The following is a 15,612-nucleotide window of genomic DNA, read 5'->3' on the forward strand; positions in this document are numbered from 1 at the left end:
ATGAAGCTTTGCTTTTGATAAAATTCGAATTTTTCCAGCATACATGTTGCAATCCTTTCCGGAATCAAAATCATATGGTGAAAAAAAGTTTCAAACCAATTGATTTGTCAATGGCAGACTACCTGAAAGACCTAACAAAGGTAGACATAAAATCAAGCCAGAAGCTGTGCCCATCATGCCGAAAAGAGTCTAACAGCCGAAAAGCAGCAACAGGAAAATGAACTTCATCTGGATCAGACCATGATGACAAAATGCATGTGACAAAATGAAAGCTTGAACACAAGTTTGAAGTCTATTGGGGGCCTCCGTAGCCGAGTGGGCAGGAGCGGGAGTGCAGTAGCACACGCTCTTTGAGTAGACCGGGGTTCAAGTCCCTTGACTGCTGAATACGGTCGATCTGCCAACCCCCACTGCACCAGCGTGGCAGATTATGGTCCATTTCCCTCAACAGGAATTGTTGAGGAGGCTTCCATCCTGCAGTGGGTTGATAATGGCTGCACTTTACTTTACTTTACTTTTACTTTTGGTATTTCTCCTCTGAAATTTCAGCGAATGGCTAAGAGAGACTTATAAGGCTATGCCAAAAGGAAGGCAAGTCAAGTGTAAAATGTAATTGCCAGTAAAATTGCATGTATTGGTGGCTTGGATCCAAATGACATCTTGGAGCCAAGTGCAAGTCATCAGGGTGATAATTGTCTAGATTACAATGAGCTGCTGAAAGAATTGAAAAAAAAAAAAAAAAAAAAATCGATGGTATCAAATTATTCAGAAATACTTCAAATATTAACACTAATTTCAGTTAGTTTGTTCATAAAGAAAACAACGGAAGAGTAGTGTCTCAGAAATAATGGTCAAAAACGCTAGAAAACTTAAAGCAGAAGAAGGAATCATGGCCATACCTGGAAAAAAGCTTTCTGAGCAAGTGAAATAAAAGGTGATGGAATTTTTTGAAGATGATGAATTTAGTCAGATATACCCTGGAAAGAAGATTACATTTCCATTAGAAATGCAGATGGAATAAAAATTCAAATGCAAAAGCGACTACTACTCAGCAACTTGAAGGAAATGTTTATAACTTATCGAGATAGAAATGGATCTGACATTGGATTTTCTAAATTTTGTGAACTTCGACCCAAGTGGTGTGTCACAGTTGGTGCACCAGGAACATTCTCTATGTGCATGCGCAATCCATCAAAATGTCAAGTTAATGCTAGCAAGTCCTGTTGAATGTGATTGCAAGGTTCTCGTTGGTAAAACAGTCTGCGATTTGGAGTGAAAAGATTGTATGCTTTATCGGTGTGAAAAATGTCCAGGAACAGATGAATTAAAAAAGTTTCTAGAGAATATTTTTGAAAACAGTGAACCAGAAGATATTATTGAAATCAAGCAATGGATACACACTGAAAGAGATACACTGAACACAAAGCAATTAACAACAGAAGATTTTATCTAAGAGTTGAGTACAAAGATATTTAACCTTTCCTGTCTTCACTACATTGCTAAACATCAAAGCTACCATTTGAAATCAACAAAGGAAAGCCTAATGACAGGAGAATTGGTCATCTTGATGGATTTTGCAGAAACTTATTCATTTCTTGTGTGCAAGATTCTGTTCAAGGGCTCCACTAGGAGAATAGTGAGGCTACATTGCATCCATTTGTCATTTATTACAAGGATGTTGAACTTCAGAATATAAGTTTCTGCATAAACAGCGACTGCCTTCGACGTGACACAATTGCAGTGCATGTTTTTCTGACCAACTTAATTGAATTTATGAAGAATTTCATCACGGAAATCAGGCACATTTACTACTTCAGTGATGGTTCTGCAGCTCAATACAAGAATTTCAAGAATTTTATTAACTTGTGTCATCATCAGAAGGATTTTGATACCAGTGCTGAATGGAATTTCTTTGACACTAGCCATGACAGGTCACCATGTGATGGAATTGGTGGAACAATAAAACGATTGGCAGCACGTGTAAGTCTCCAATGCCCAATTGAAAACCAAATTCTGACATCAAGAAACATGTTTGAATTTTGTGACGAGCATGTGGCTGGAATAAAATTCTGTTTTATTCCTAAAGAGGAAATTGAATAAGAAAGCCATTTCAAGGGAAAAGATTCCTAGATGGTAATGCTATTGCTGGAACAAGAGTAATCATCACTTCATTCCTATTGATGCAAGACAGAGTTGTATTTGCAGAGTATCCAATGACACACCATCATCATTTGCATCTCATGTAGATCCGACTAGTGAAACCAATATTCAATATGAGACAATTGTTAATATACAACATTGCCCTGTATTTATGACGATAATTGGTGGATTGGAAATTTCATTTGAAGAATATGATGTATCTCGCTCATTTCACTTGCCTGCTAGACAAGATGCCTGCTGGATTCCTAAACAACAAATCATTGCCAATCTTCCAACTCCAAAAACAACAACAATGGAACGACAATATAGCGTGCCTGAAGTAGTAATATTAACCATCAATGAAAAATTCCAGTCCATTACGAAGCAGTGATTTAATCTCTTCCTTAAACCAAAGAGCAGAGTTATTGCAAAAATTTCACTCTTGTAAATGGAATAGGTCTGTCCTTATTGAGATGTGAAACTTCACCATCAAATAAGTATGCAAATATTATGTGGAAAATATAAAATGTTTAAAGCCATGTTTTAGGCCTTAAGTAGCAAGACAGAAAACTGAAAAACCATTATTCTTGTTGCTTAAAATCTTCCCTTTCCAATGGTGGCAAAAACGAGAGAATTGAAGGTGTCCCACAGTAAGATATTTTCCCCTAAAAATAGGTCAAATTTTGACTATTAAATTTTAAGTCTTTGAAGGAAAGTATCTCAGCCAGCAAACAAGTATAAGAGCTCATATTTAGTTAGGCTAAATTCATGCAGATGTTAAATGGAATGCCCAAAGAAGAAGGCGCCAAAGGCTTTTATTTCAAAGTTATGACTTTCAAAATTATTGCTTAAATTTGTCGTGACAAAATTTTGGTGCCAGTTTTAGACGGCATTGTAAAAAATGTGAACGATTTTTGCGTAGACACAAAAGGTTTTGCATTCTCTGACAAAAGTTAACTAGGTATACCAAGTTTCAGAGCAATACCTCTCAATGTTATGCAACAGGAACACTGAAAAGTTTGAATTTTTTTGTGATTTGCTCCGTGTAACACAAGTAACCTCCACAAAAATGGTGCTGGTGCCTCAAGCATACTATATTTTGAACTGAATTTTTGCACAGTTTCTTTGGAAGCTTGTTTAAATATCTACACCAAGTTTCAACAAAATTGAAGATGGTGGAGCAGGGACCATCTTCAAAATTAGGCCACTTGACATGAAAGAACCCAATATTTAAAATATTTTATCCAATCTTACGTATTTTCTGGAAATGGAGATCCTTCACTGTCATATTATGCAATTAATTGACCAGTCCATCTAGTTGTATAAATACAGAGTGGTAAGATACTATCTTACTACACAGTGTGTATAAAGAAGTAGTTAGTTTAATGATATATTTTTATGTTATATAAAATATATTGATAGTATGAAACAGAGCTGTAATACTCAATATGTTCTACGTTGATAATAATATTAGTAAATTAATAAGAGGAGTTTACCTCAATATAGTACGTGGAACACTTCCGTTTTTTTTTTATCGCGTTTCTTTTATATTATTCACTACTTGGTTAACTTGTTGAATAAATACATCTTTTTGTGGAACATTACGAAGTCCAAATTCAATATCAATTACGCATTGTTTTTTTGGCAGCTTTCGAGGTGGTAAATTATAAGAAGTGTTCCACGGAAGTGTTCCACGTACTATATTGAGGTAAACTCCTCTTATTAATTTACTAATAAAATATATTGTTATCACATCTTATATTGTATAATTATATAATAATATTTATTGTCAGGCCTCCGTAGCCGAGTGGGCAGGAGCGGGAGTGCAGTAGATAGCACATGTTCTTTGAGTAGACCGGGGTTCAAGCTGCTGAATACGCTCGATCTGCCAACCCGCACTGGACCAGTGTGGTAGATTATGGTCCATTTCCTTCAGCATGAATTGTTGAGGAGGCTTCCATCCTGCAGTGGGTTGATAATGGCTGCACTTTACTTTTTTTTATTTTATTTATTTATTATTATGTTATTGTATAAATAAGTTATAAAAGTGACAGTAACGGAAGAATTCTTTTAAGGATATATTTATCCAAAAAGGAGCATAATTTATTTCGCTAAACTTTATTGCTAACATTTTTGTGATGAAGATGTTTTTATTACATGTTTTTTTTTTTTTTTATTGTAGTTTCTTTATTCACTTGATATATGGTTATATTATTTGTTGATTTATGGTATTTTCCCGATAGGTGTCGCTATTTTTCTTACAGTTGCTGAATGCTGAACTCTTTGAAGAATTTATATAAAGTTTAAAAGATGGCCACCGATCAAGAAAGATCGATGAAGCAAGAAAAAGGGAAGCGTTTATCCCAGGAAAGTATTGTATCTGGGTTTAATCAATTGCGACAGGAACAGAGATTATTAGTTACAAAAATAGCAGAATTGGAAATGGATTTAAATGAGCATAAGTAAGTAAAATCAGGAAGATAACGCCTTGGTATATGTAAATGAAGTACACGATTGTATTTTAATTCATTGTGTATAAGTTTAATTTTGTTTCTGCAAAATATATTTTGGCTTACAATTTAGCATTAAATGGAGAGTATATATACGATAAGCTGGGAGTATAGGCTACACAAATGCCAAAAGAGAAAGATAACAGAAATATGAGAAATGCATGCTAAATTTAAGACTGAAAAGAAGGTAGAGTTATGGCAGGATATATATATATCTTGCCATATATATGTGTGTGTGTATATATTATATATATATCCTGCCATATATATATATATATACACACACACACACTCCCCCTCTCCCCATACTTCTCCTTAAACCCATGCATGGTACTAAGTACATAATTCTACACATCATCAGAGAGAGGTAATAAGTTATTCAGCGTATATAACGTTATACAAGCCCAAATAGCTTACACACGTGAATTTTCACGAGTTATAAAATACATTCTGTAGATACGAGTTGCAACCTTTTCATCAGGAATTTAATTTTCATCATTTTCACAACCAGCTGTTACTGTAAAATATGAACCTGAACCGACAGTACATACCCATAAAAAACATTATATGCTTCACAATTTTTTTTTTATGGGGAAAAAAAAAAAAAACTGGTACTGGTACAGAAGTTATCACAATTAAGTGATAACTTCTGTACCAGCATATCTTTTTCAGCAGAAAAGATACTGGTACAAAAGTATACATAAAAAAAAAAAAAAAACGGAAAGCATTCCAATATGTATTATGGAGTGTTTGGAATTGAGGCTTTTGGGTTTGTTAAGCCCATGGTCTTAGTTTCTATTGATGATGTTAGTATGACCGGTGGAATTACTTAACAAGTACGGGTCACTGTTAAAAAAAAGCCGTGAAATAGGGTTGAATTTGAAAGTGTCTGCAATTCTGCCCAGACACGATAGGAGGGAGTATGTGATGAGAGCCTTGTTGATCAATTCGGCCCTGGAAAGATTGTGCAAGGCTCAAGGGGTAGAATTTTTTTCAGCCTGGTCTGTACTTGTTAACAGGAGAGACTGCTTCTACAGGGATGGGATACACTTAAAGAGAAAGGGTACAAGAATATTTGCTGATGCTATTGAGGCAGTGTTAGGTGGGTCAGAAAACTGCTAGCTTGGGGGGATACACGGACTAATAGGTTAACAGTAGCTGCTGGCAGAGTTTAAAGTGATTCTTGCACTGCTATTGGAATGAGCAGCAGCCTGGAAGACAAGATGCAGAATATTTCAGAGACTGCTAGGAGTCGTTGCAGCCTAACACAACCCACGTGTTTACCCAAGTAAACACGTGGTTTTTTGTTAGGGCACTGTAGATATGACTGGATGCCAGAAGTGTTCAAAGCTGCTAAGTGGATTTTCTTATTTATTGATTTTAAATTATTGTTTTTAAAATCCATGTGTTACAAGTTGCAGCTCCTCTGAACGAGAAGTTTTTTAACCATATTTAGCCGCTTTGTTGAACAATTGTTACATCAAATTATTTTCTATAAGTAGCTTATAGACCTAGTCAGAATACTTAGTTTATTCTGAATTGAGACAGCGAGATTTGGAAGTTAATTAATACTTAAGTGTCGGTAGATTTACTGTTCGTAACTTGCCGCCATTGTTATGCGACACAACGTTATATCCCGAACTAGATAGCGTAAGCTTAGTATAGTATAGTGTATAATATAATATTCTCAATTAATCAGTAAAATCTATTAATCTTGTTAAACTTCATTGTCAATTAAATTGTACTTTTAACTAAATACATATAACGACTTAGATTACAAACATAACATAATTAATTAATACATAACTTGATACGGAAGTTATATCAACGGAACTCGTAGATAATACTTGATACTGAAAAAAATATATAGCATTATAACTGTGTTGGGATACAAGTTTAGGGTTATAATTTTGTACTGAAATTTTATTGAAATTAAATTGAAATCATGACTCAGACCAGAGCAGCAAAGCAAAAGGCTCAATCTAATGGGAGTGCTGTGGCTCAGGGGAGAACTGAGTGGGGCAGTTGCACTCTGAATCACAGCCTTTTAAAATGCACTGCTTGCATGATGTTTGTGGATCAATAGGGTATGGGATATGGTATTGCCATGGGCGATGTCTTTGTGTGGGTGCGATGTAAGGAGTGCAAGGAAATCAGGTGACGACTCATGTGAGAGCTTGAAGGACAGGGTGGATGCCCTCGAAGGATCTAAATTGAGTGGCCCATCAAGCTCTCAGCTGCCTACATCAATGCCAGAGCTTGCACTTGGTAATCATGTAACAAAGCGGCAACCCCCAACGCAGAATGCACTGGTCCCACAGGAATTAGTAGTTGTTGGTGACTCTATTGTCAGGGAAATGGGGAACATGCTTTGTAAAACGGATAGGTGGAACAGGACTGGGGCAAAGGTTGACGACGTTGTAGAGCAGATATCATCTTTTAAGGGCACAAAAGGTGATATAGTTGTACACGTTGGCAGTAATGATATTAAGAGTAGGAGACCGGCAGAATTACTTAACAAGTACAGGTCACTGTTGAAAAAAAGCTGTGAATTAGGGTTGAATTTGAAAGTGTCTGCAATTCTGCCCAGACACAATAGGAGGGAGTATATGATGAGAGTCTTGTCGATCAATTCGGCCCTGGAAAGATAGTGCAAGGCTCAAGAGGTAAAATATTTTTCAGCTTGGTCTGTACTTGTTAACAGGAGAGACTGCTTCTACAGGGATGGGATATACTTAAATAGAAAGGGTGCAAGAATATTTGCTGATGCTATCGAGGCAGTGTTATGTAGGTCGGAAAACTGCTAGCTTGGGGGAATACAAGGACTGATAGATTAACATTAGCCACTGGCATAGGTGAAAGTGACTCTTGTACTGCTTCTATTGGAATGAGCAGCAGCCAGGAAAACAAGATGCAGGGTATTTCAGAGATTGCTGGGAGTCATTGTGGTACAAGTAAACACATGGGTTGTGTTAGGGTAGCTAAGAATAGGAACAGGTGCATGCATACTTGCATGTACACCAATGCTAGGAGTTTGGTAAATAAATTTGATGAATTTTAGGTATTGCTCAAAACATCAAAGGCAGATATTGTTGGGATATCACAGACATGGTGTCACACAGATATAAGGAATGTAGAACTGGAATTTTGGGAGTACAACGTGTACAGAAAGGATAGACAGAATAGGAAGGTAAGAGGGGTTATGCTATTAGTTAAGAAACACAAAAAATCCAACGAAGTAAAGCCAGTTGACATCGCTGGACAGTGCAGTCTCGAGTCAGTTTGGTGTGACATAAGCATTGAGAGATCAAAATTGAGAGTAAGAGTGTGCTATAGGCCTAATGACCCTGACGAGTATAATAAGAAACTGTACAGGGAAATAGAGTGGGAAAGTAAATCAGTGTCTTATAGTGGGGGATTTTAATTTCCTAGATATTGACCCGGAATTTGTGAGTTGGTCACGCACACACTAGCAAGGCTTTTGTGGATTTATTGGATGATTGTTCCCTACATCATCATGTTTGGGAAGCAACTAGACGGACTAATACTCTTGATCTGATTATCAGTAGTGATTCTTCATGAATTAGGAATCTGCAGATAAAGGAACCACTAGGTGACAGTGATCACAGTGTGCTGAAGTGGGATTTACTCAAAGAGGTAACTACCAACAGGGGTAAAGGGAAGGGTTTTTGCTTTTGTAAAGGTAACTACGATGGTCTGAGACAGTATTTAAATTCTATACAGTGGAACCAACTGATGATGTTACCACAGCAAATTCAAAATGGGAAGCAGTCAAAGAACTTATCTTGGAAGCTACTAGGCTCTGCATACCAACTGAGAAATATTGTTCAAGGTTTAGGCCCAAATGGATGTCAGATGAACTAATGAGACAATTGGCATAGAAGAAAAATGCATGCAATACATATAAATTAACATGTGACACAGAAGCCTATGATAGATATAAGCTGGTCTGTAACCAAGTTCCAAAGGAGGTCAGGCAGGCGAAGGCAGATTAAAAGAAATCTTTGGCAGAGGATTCAAAGAAAAACAGCAAAGAGTTCTTTACTTATGTTAACTCTAGAAGAATTTGTTTGTTTATTTCGTTTTTAGGAGCATTAGCAACAAAGGCCATATTACTCTAGAAGGAAGGGGATTAATCAGCTTGGTCCACTTGATATTGATGGTTGAACTGTTGATGATCCTGCTCAGGTGGCTAACAAACTAAATGAGTATATTGCATCGACATTTACACATGAGTAGTTATTCAGCGAGGGGAATACCTGAGGTGTATTTAACTCTGGCAGTAAGCTAGATAATCTTGCAATAACTGAGAGTAAAGTGGAGGAGAACTTGTTAGCATTAGCATTAGTAGAGGCATTTGATGCAAGAAAGCAAGCTTATGCAGCATCAGCCAAAAAAAAAAATAAATAAATAAATAAATAAAAAATAACCACTTCCACTTCACCCCTCTGTTCGTTCGAAATACCTGTCCAGCTGAGCCTTAAACTTGTTTAGATTATCAACTTCCACGACAAGGGATGGAAGTCTATTCCACCAACAATCCACCCGCTGGCTAAAGGCAAATTTCCTCACATCTATCCTACATCTATTCTTCCTCAATTTGAATTTATGCCCTCTCAGGTGTTTATTCTGAGCAAGAGGAAGAATCCCATCAGCATTGAGCATGCTCAAACCATTCAAGGCTTTATACACCTCTATCAGATCACCTCGCCGGTGCCTAGTCTCCAGACACTGTAATTTGCAAAACTTCAGCCTTTCTGCGTAAGAGCACCCCTACGTTCCATTCACCAATCTTGTTGCCCTTCTCTGTGCTCGTTCCAGCATCTCTACATCCTTCTTGAAATGAGGCCTCCAGACCTGTATACAGTACTCTAGGTGTGGTCTGACCCTTGCCTTATACAAGGGAATAATCACCTCCTTATCCCTGCTAGAAAAATTCCTATATATCATCGACAATACACCATGAGCTACTCTTGCAGCCCATCTGCACTGCTCAGAGAACTTCATATCTGCCTGCACAGCCACCCCCAGGTCCCTTTCATTCTCTACCACTGTCAGTGTAGTACCACAGAGTTGATATGTTGCTCTGGGATTGCTGTTTCCCATATGTAGTACTTGACATTTGTCAATGTTAAACTTCATTTGCCACCTCTCAGCCCATCTGCTCAACCTTTCCAGATCCTGTTGTAGTAGCATAGTGTCAGTAGTGTCCTTGACAACCCTGCCAACCTTCTTATCATCTGCAAACGTGGGCATTAAGCTTGATATACCATCATCAATATCATTTATAAATACAGAAAACAATAATGGACCCAATACTGAACCCTGAGGAACTTCACTAATAACATTAGTCCACGATGAGCAGTGTCCATTGATTAACACTCTCTGTCTTTTCCCCCTCAACCACCCCTTTATCCATAACAGCAATTTTCCTCCAATGCCACACTGCTCCGATTTGTGCAGCAGTCTTCCATGTGCAACAGTATCAAAAGCCTTTCTAAGATCCAAATATATAATATCAAAGTTATTCCCTCCATCCAGTTCTTTTGTGACTGCATCATAGTATTCAATCAAATTGGGCAGGCAAGACTTCCCCTTAACAAACCCATGCTGTGTCTGAGCTATAACTGAAGTCTTGTCTAGATGATCCTGCAGTGCCTCCATTAATTTTCCAGGAACAGAAGTTAAACGAACAGGTCTATAATTACTTGTGTAGCCCTTTGATCCTCCTTTGTGAATTGGGGTCACATTTGCACATCTCCAGTCTATGGGTACCTCCCCTGAGTCCAAGGAAGCTCTCATAATTATGGCTAAGGGTTTGCTTACTTCCTTTGCTGCCTCCTTTAATATAACTGGATAGATCCCATCCACCCCAGGTGCCTTTCTTGTGTTTATCTTCAACAATTTCTCCTCCACTTTACTCTCAGTTATTACAAGATTCTCTAGCATACTGCTAGAGTTGAATACACCTCTGGCATTCCCCTCGATAAATAACTCCTCATGTGTGAATGTCGATGCAAAATATTCATTTAGTTTGTTAGCTACCTGAGCAGGATCATCAACAGTTGACCCATTGATATCAAGTGGACCAATCTGATTCATCCCCTTCCTTCTAGAGTTTACATAAGTAAAGAACTCTTTGCTGTTTTTCTTTGCATCCCTTGCCAAAGATTTCTCCTAATATGCCTTCGCCTGCCTAACCTCCTTTGTAACTTGGTTACAGATCAACTTGTATCTATCATAGGCTTCTGTGTCATGTGTTAATTTGTATGTATCCCATGCATGTTTCTTCTCTGCCATGTGCCTCATCAGTTCATCTGACATCCATTTAGGCCTAAACCATGAACAATATTTCTTAGTTGGTTTGTAAAGTCTAGTAGCTTCCAAGATAAGTTCTTTGAATGCTTCCCATTTTGCATTTACTGTTGGTAACATCATCAGTTGGTCCCACTGTATAGAATTTAAATACTGTCTCAGTCCATCGTAGTCGCCTTTACGAAAGCAATAACCCTTCCCTTTACCCCTAATGGTAGTTACCTCTTTGAGTAAATCCCACTTCAGCACACTGTGATCACTGCCACCTAGTGGTTCATTTATCTGCAGATTCGTAATGCATGAAGAATCACTGCTGATAATCAAATCAAGAGTATTCCTACCTCTAGTTGCCTCCCGAACATGCTGATGTAGAAAACAATCATCCAATAAATCCACAAAAGCCTTTCTAGTGTGTGAGTGACCAGCCCACAAATTCTAGTCAATATCTGGGAAATTAAAATCTCCCATTATAAGACTCTCTGATTTACTGGCCCACTCTATTTCCCTGTACAGTTTCTTATTATACTCATCAGAGTTATTAGGCCTATAGCACACTCCTACCCTCAATTTTGATCTCCCAATGCTTATGTCACACCAAACTGACTCAACACTGCACTGTCCAGCGATGTCCACTGGCTTCACTTCCTTGGATTTTATGTATTTCTTAACTAATAGCATAACCCCTCCTCCCTTCCTATCCAGTCTATCTTTTCTGTAGACATTGTACTCCCCAAATTCCAGTTCTGCGTTCCTTATATCTGTATGACACCAAGTCTGATATCCCAACAATATCTGCCTTTGATGTTTTGAACAATACCTCAAATTCATCAAATTTATTTACTAAACTCCTAGCATTGGTGTACAAGCAAGTATACATGCACCTATTTCTATTCTTAGCTACCCTAACACAACCCATGTGTTTACTTGTACCGCAGTGACTCCCAGCAGTCTCTGAAATATCCTGAATCTTGTTTTTCAGGCTTCTGTTCATTCCAATAGAAGCAGTGCAAGAATCTCTTTCACCTCTGCCAGTGGCTACTGTTAATCTATTTGTCTTTGTATCCCCCCAAGCTAGCAGTTTTCCGACCCACCTAACACTGCCTCGATAGCATCAGCAAATATTCTTGCTCCCTTTCTATTTAAGTGTATCCCATCCCTGTAGAAGCAATCCCTCCTGTTAACAAGTACAGTCCAGGCTGAAAAAAAATTCTACCCCTTGAGCCTTGCACAATCTTTCCAGGGCCGAATTGATTGACAAGGCTCTCATCATATACTCCCTCCTATCGTGTCTGGGCAGAATTGCAGACACTTTCAAATTCAACCCTATTTCACGGCTTTTTTTCAACAGTGACCTGTACTTGTTAAGCAATTCTGCTGGTCTCCTACTCTTGATATCGTTAGTGCCCACGTGTACAACTATATCACCTTTCTTCTCTGCCATATGTCTCATTAGTTCATCTGACATCCACTTAGGCCACATTGCTCTGGGGTTGCTGTTTCCCATATGTAATACTTTACAGTTGTCAATGTTAAACTTCATTTGCCACCTCTCAGCGCATCTGCTCAACCTTTCCAGATCCCGTTGCAGTAGCATAGTGTCAGTAGTGTCCTTGACAACCCTGCCAACCTTCTTATTGTCTGCAAACTTGGACATTAAGCTTGATATACCATCATCAATATCATTTATAAATACGGAAAACAATAATGGACCCAATACCGAACCCTGAGGGATTCCACTAATAACATTAGTCCACGATGAGCAGTGTCCATTGATTACCAGTCTCTGTCTTCTCCCCCTCAACCACTCCTTTATCCATAACAGCAATTTGCCTCCAATGCCACACTACTCCAATATGTGCAGTAGTCTTTCATTTGCAACGCCAATCTCCAGGTAATTCTCCAGTGGGACAAAGACAACTTAGTTGATTTCAATCCTTCTAAAACTCAGTCTTGTCTTAAATCTCCCAAAAAGGATTCTTGTTCAAATGGGCAGAATGATATATCTGTTTTGGGGATTACCCTGACTTCTAATCTCTCTTGGCACAAGCACATTACAAATATTGCTTCCTCTGTATCTACAAAACTTGGTGTTTTCTTTCGATCTCGGTGTTACTTTTCTTCCAAACAGCTGTCCACTCTGTACAAATCGCAAATCTGCTCTACCATGGAATATTGTTCCCACAACTGGGGTGGTGCCCCCCAAAACCTCTCTCAGGCTTCTTGATTCCGTTCAGAAAAGGGCAGTTAGATTAATTAATGATTCATCTCTAACAAAGTCTCTCCACTCGCTGTCTCATAGACATACTGTTTCTGCTGCATGCCTCTTCTACAGATATTTCCATGGGCACTGTTCTTCTGAATTGGATTCTATAATTCCCGCTCTCTCTTTCAAAACAGTCCGAACACGTGCCGCCACCAGCCAACATCCGTTTACTGTCCAACTTCAAACCCACAGAACCAACTTTTCATCTTCCTCATTTATTCATTCAACTGCCGTTTTCTGGAACAACCTTCCTTCATATGTATTTCCTGAAAGTTATGTAGTCTATAGAAGTCCAATGTCAACGACGCCTCTGTGGGCAGGAGCGGCAGTGCGTAACACACGCTTCTTGATTAGACCTGGGTTCAAGGCCGTGACCACCAAATACGAAGGATGCGGAAAGGTCAGGGAAAGACCACCGCATATCTCCCGAGCAATATGGCCTTAGTTGCTAATTCTCCTAAAAACCAAATAACACCAACAACAACAACCAATGTCAACAAATATCTTATTTGGTCTTCTCAACGTCCAACCCAAACACGGTATTAAGTATTATAGGTTCTAATACTTCTCGTGTTTGTGGTTTACATAAAAAAAAAAAAAACCTTTATTTTCTCTGTAACATCCCATAACATTTTTTATTGGCTTATTCCCTGCCCGATCATTATGATCTCTCCAAAATACTACATGGTCCTTTTTTACATGCTTATCTAGTTCTTTTTGTAACTCTAAATAAAATTTATCTGTTTCTTCCTCTTTTCCATCTTCTGGACCATAAATTATAATTATACATAAATAACCTCTGTCTAATTTAAATCTTACTGTTATTATTCTATTTATAAATGTGTAACTCTGTATTTTGGTTTTCCATTTCTGATCTATTAATATTGCTACCTCTCCACTGGCTCTTTCTGTTTGATCTTCTCCATTGTATATCATTGTATAAGAATCATAATCTTTCGTACCTTTTAATTTTTTCTTTTTTTCTGTTATTATTGCTATATTTACTTTCTTCTGTTTTAACTGTTTAAGTAGTTTTACTTCTTTATATCCTAATCCTCTTATGTTCCATGTTACAGTATTTAATATGTCCGTTATCCCTTTTCATTTCCTTTTCCTAGTCAGAGTCGCATCCCTTTGTCCGTCCTGTTTTCCTCTTTCAGCTGTGAGTTTTTATTTTTTTACATGGGTAGGGAACCAGCCTCCTGCACAACCCCCAACCTGCAGGACCAGTATTAACTCTTCATCTGATCCCTATCTTTTGACCTGTCTGGCTAGGATGGCCCTACCTGTAGTCTAGTTACCGCCAGCATAGCTCTCTGGGTCATCGGGATACTTAAGCCTCCCTACCGCAACAAAGTGGTAACATTTAGGGAAAGTTTAACTCTGTTCCAGGAAACTAATGGAGGCTCTGGTTAAAGGAGCACTGCAGGATCATCTAGACAAGGCTTCAGTTATAGCTAGGGCACAGCATGGTTTTGTTAAGGGGAAGTCTTGTCTGACCAATTTGATTGGATACTATGATATGGTCACAAAGGAACTGGATGCAGGAAATAACTTTATCATATATTTGGATCTTAGAAAGTCTTTTGATACTGTTGCACATGGAGGACTGCTGCACAAATTGGAGCAGTGTTGCATTAGAGGCAAATTGCTGCTATGGATAAGGGGATGGTTGATTGGGAGAAGACAGAGTGGTAATCAATGGACACTGCTCTTCGTGGGCTAATGTTATCACTGGAGACCCTCAAGGTTCAATGTTGGGTCCATTGTTGTTTTTTGTATTTATAAATGATATTGATGATGGTATATCAGGCTTAATGTCCAAGTTTGCAGATGATAGGAAGGTTGGTAGGGTTGTTAATGACACTGATGACAGTATGCTGCTGCAACAGGATCTAGAAAAGTTGAGCAGATGGGCTGAGAGGTGGCAAACGAAGTTTAACATTAACAAATGTAAAGCACTACATATGAGAAGCAATAACCTCAGAGTAATGTATCAACTGTGTGGTACTACACTGACAGTGGTAGAGAATGAGGCGCCTCCATAGCCAGGTGGGCAGGAGTGGCAGTGCGTAGCACACGCTTCTTGATTAGACTGGGGTTCGAGCCCGTGATCACCAAATACGGAGGGTGTGGAAAGGTCAGGGAATGACCACCACATATCCTCGGAGCAATATGTCTTTAGTTGCTAATGCTCCTAAAAAAACCAAATAACAGGTAGAGAATGAAAAGGACCTGGGGGTAATTGTGCAGGCAGATATGAAGTTTTCTGAGCAGTGCAGAAGGTCTGCAAGAGTAGCTCATGGTGTCTTGTTAATGATATACAGGAATTTATAGCAAGGATAAGGAGGTGATTATCCCCTT

At 38.4% G+C, this 15,612-nt stretch overlaps 1 protein-coding gene across 1 annotated transcript in view; it reads left to right on the forward strand.

Annotated features, from left to right (window-relative positions):
* Positions 1-4,419: 4,419 nt before the first annotated feature.
* The window catches only part of Pfdn2 (prefoldin 2), a 46,464-nt gene continuing 35,271 nt past the window's right edge, over positions 4,420-15,612 (forward strand). Inside the window, exon 1 of the mRNA XM_090381985.1 lies at positions 4,420-4,601. Within this exon, the coding sequence (XP_090238111.1) occupies positions 4,450-4,601 (152 nt within the window). The 5' untranslated portion in view covers positions 4,420-4,449. The remainder of the gene's footprint in view (positions 4,602-15,612) is intronic.

Source organism: Mastigoproctus giganteus, chromosome 9, assembly GCF_048544385.1.
Source record: "Mastigoproctus giganteus isolate SK-2022 chromosome 9, ASM4854438v1, whole genome shotgun sequence".
Taxonomy (NCBI): Eukaryota; Metazoa; Arthropoda; class Arachnida; order Uropygi; family Thelyphonidae; genus Mastigoproctus; species Mastigoproctus giganteus.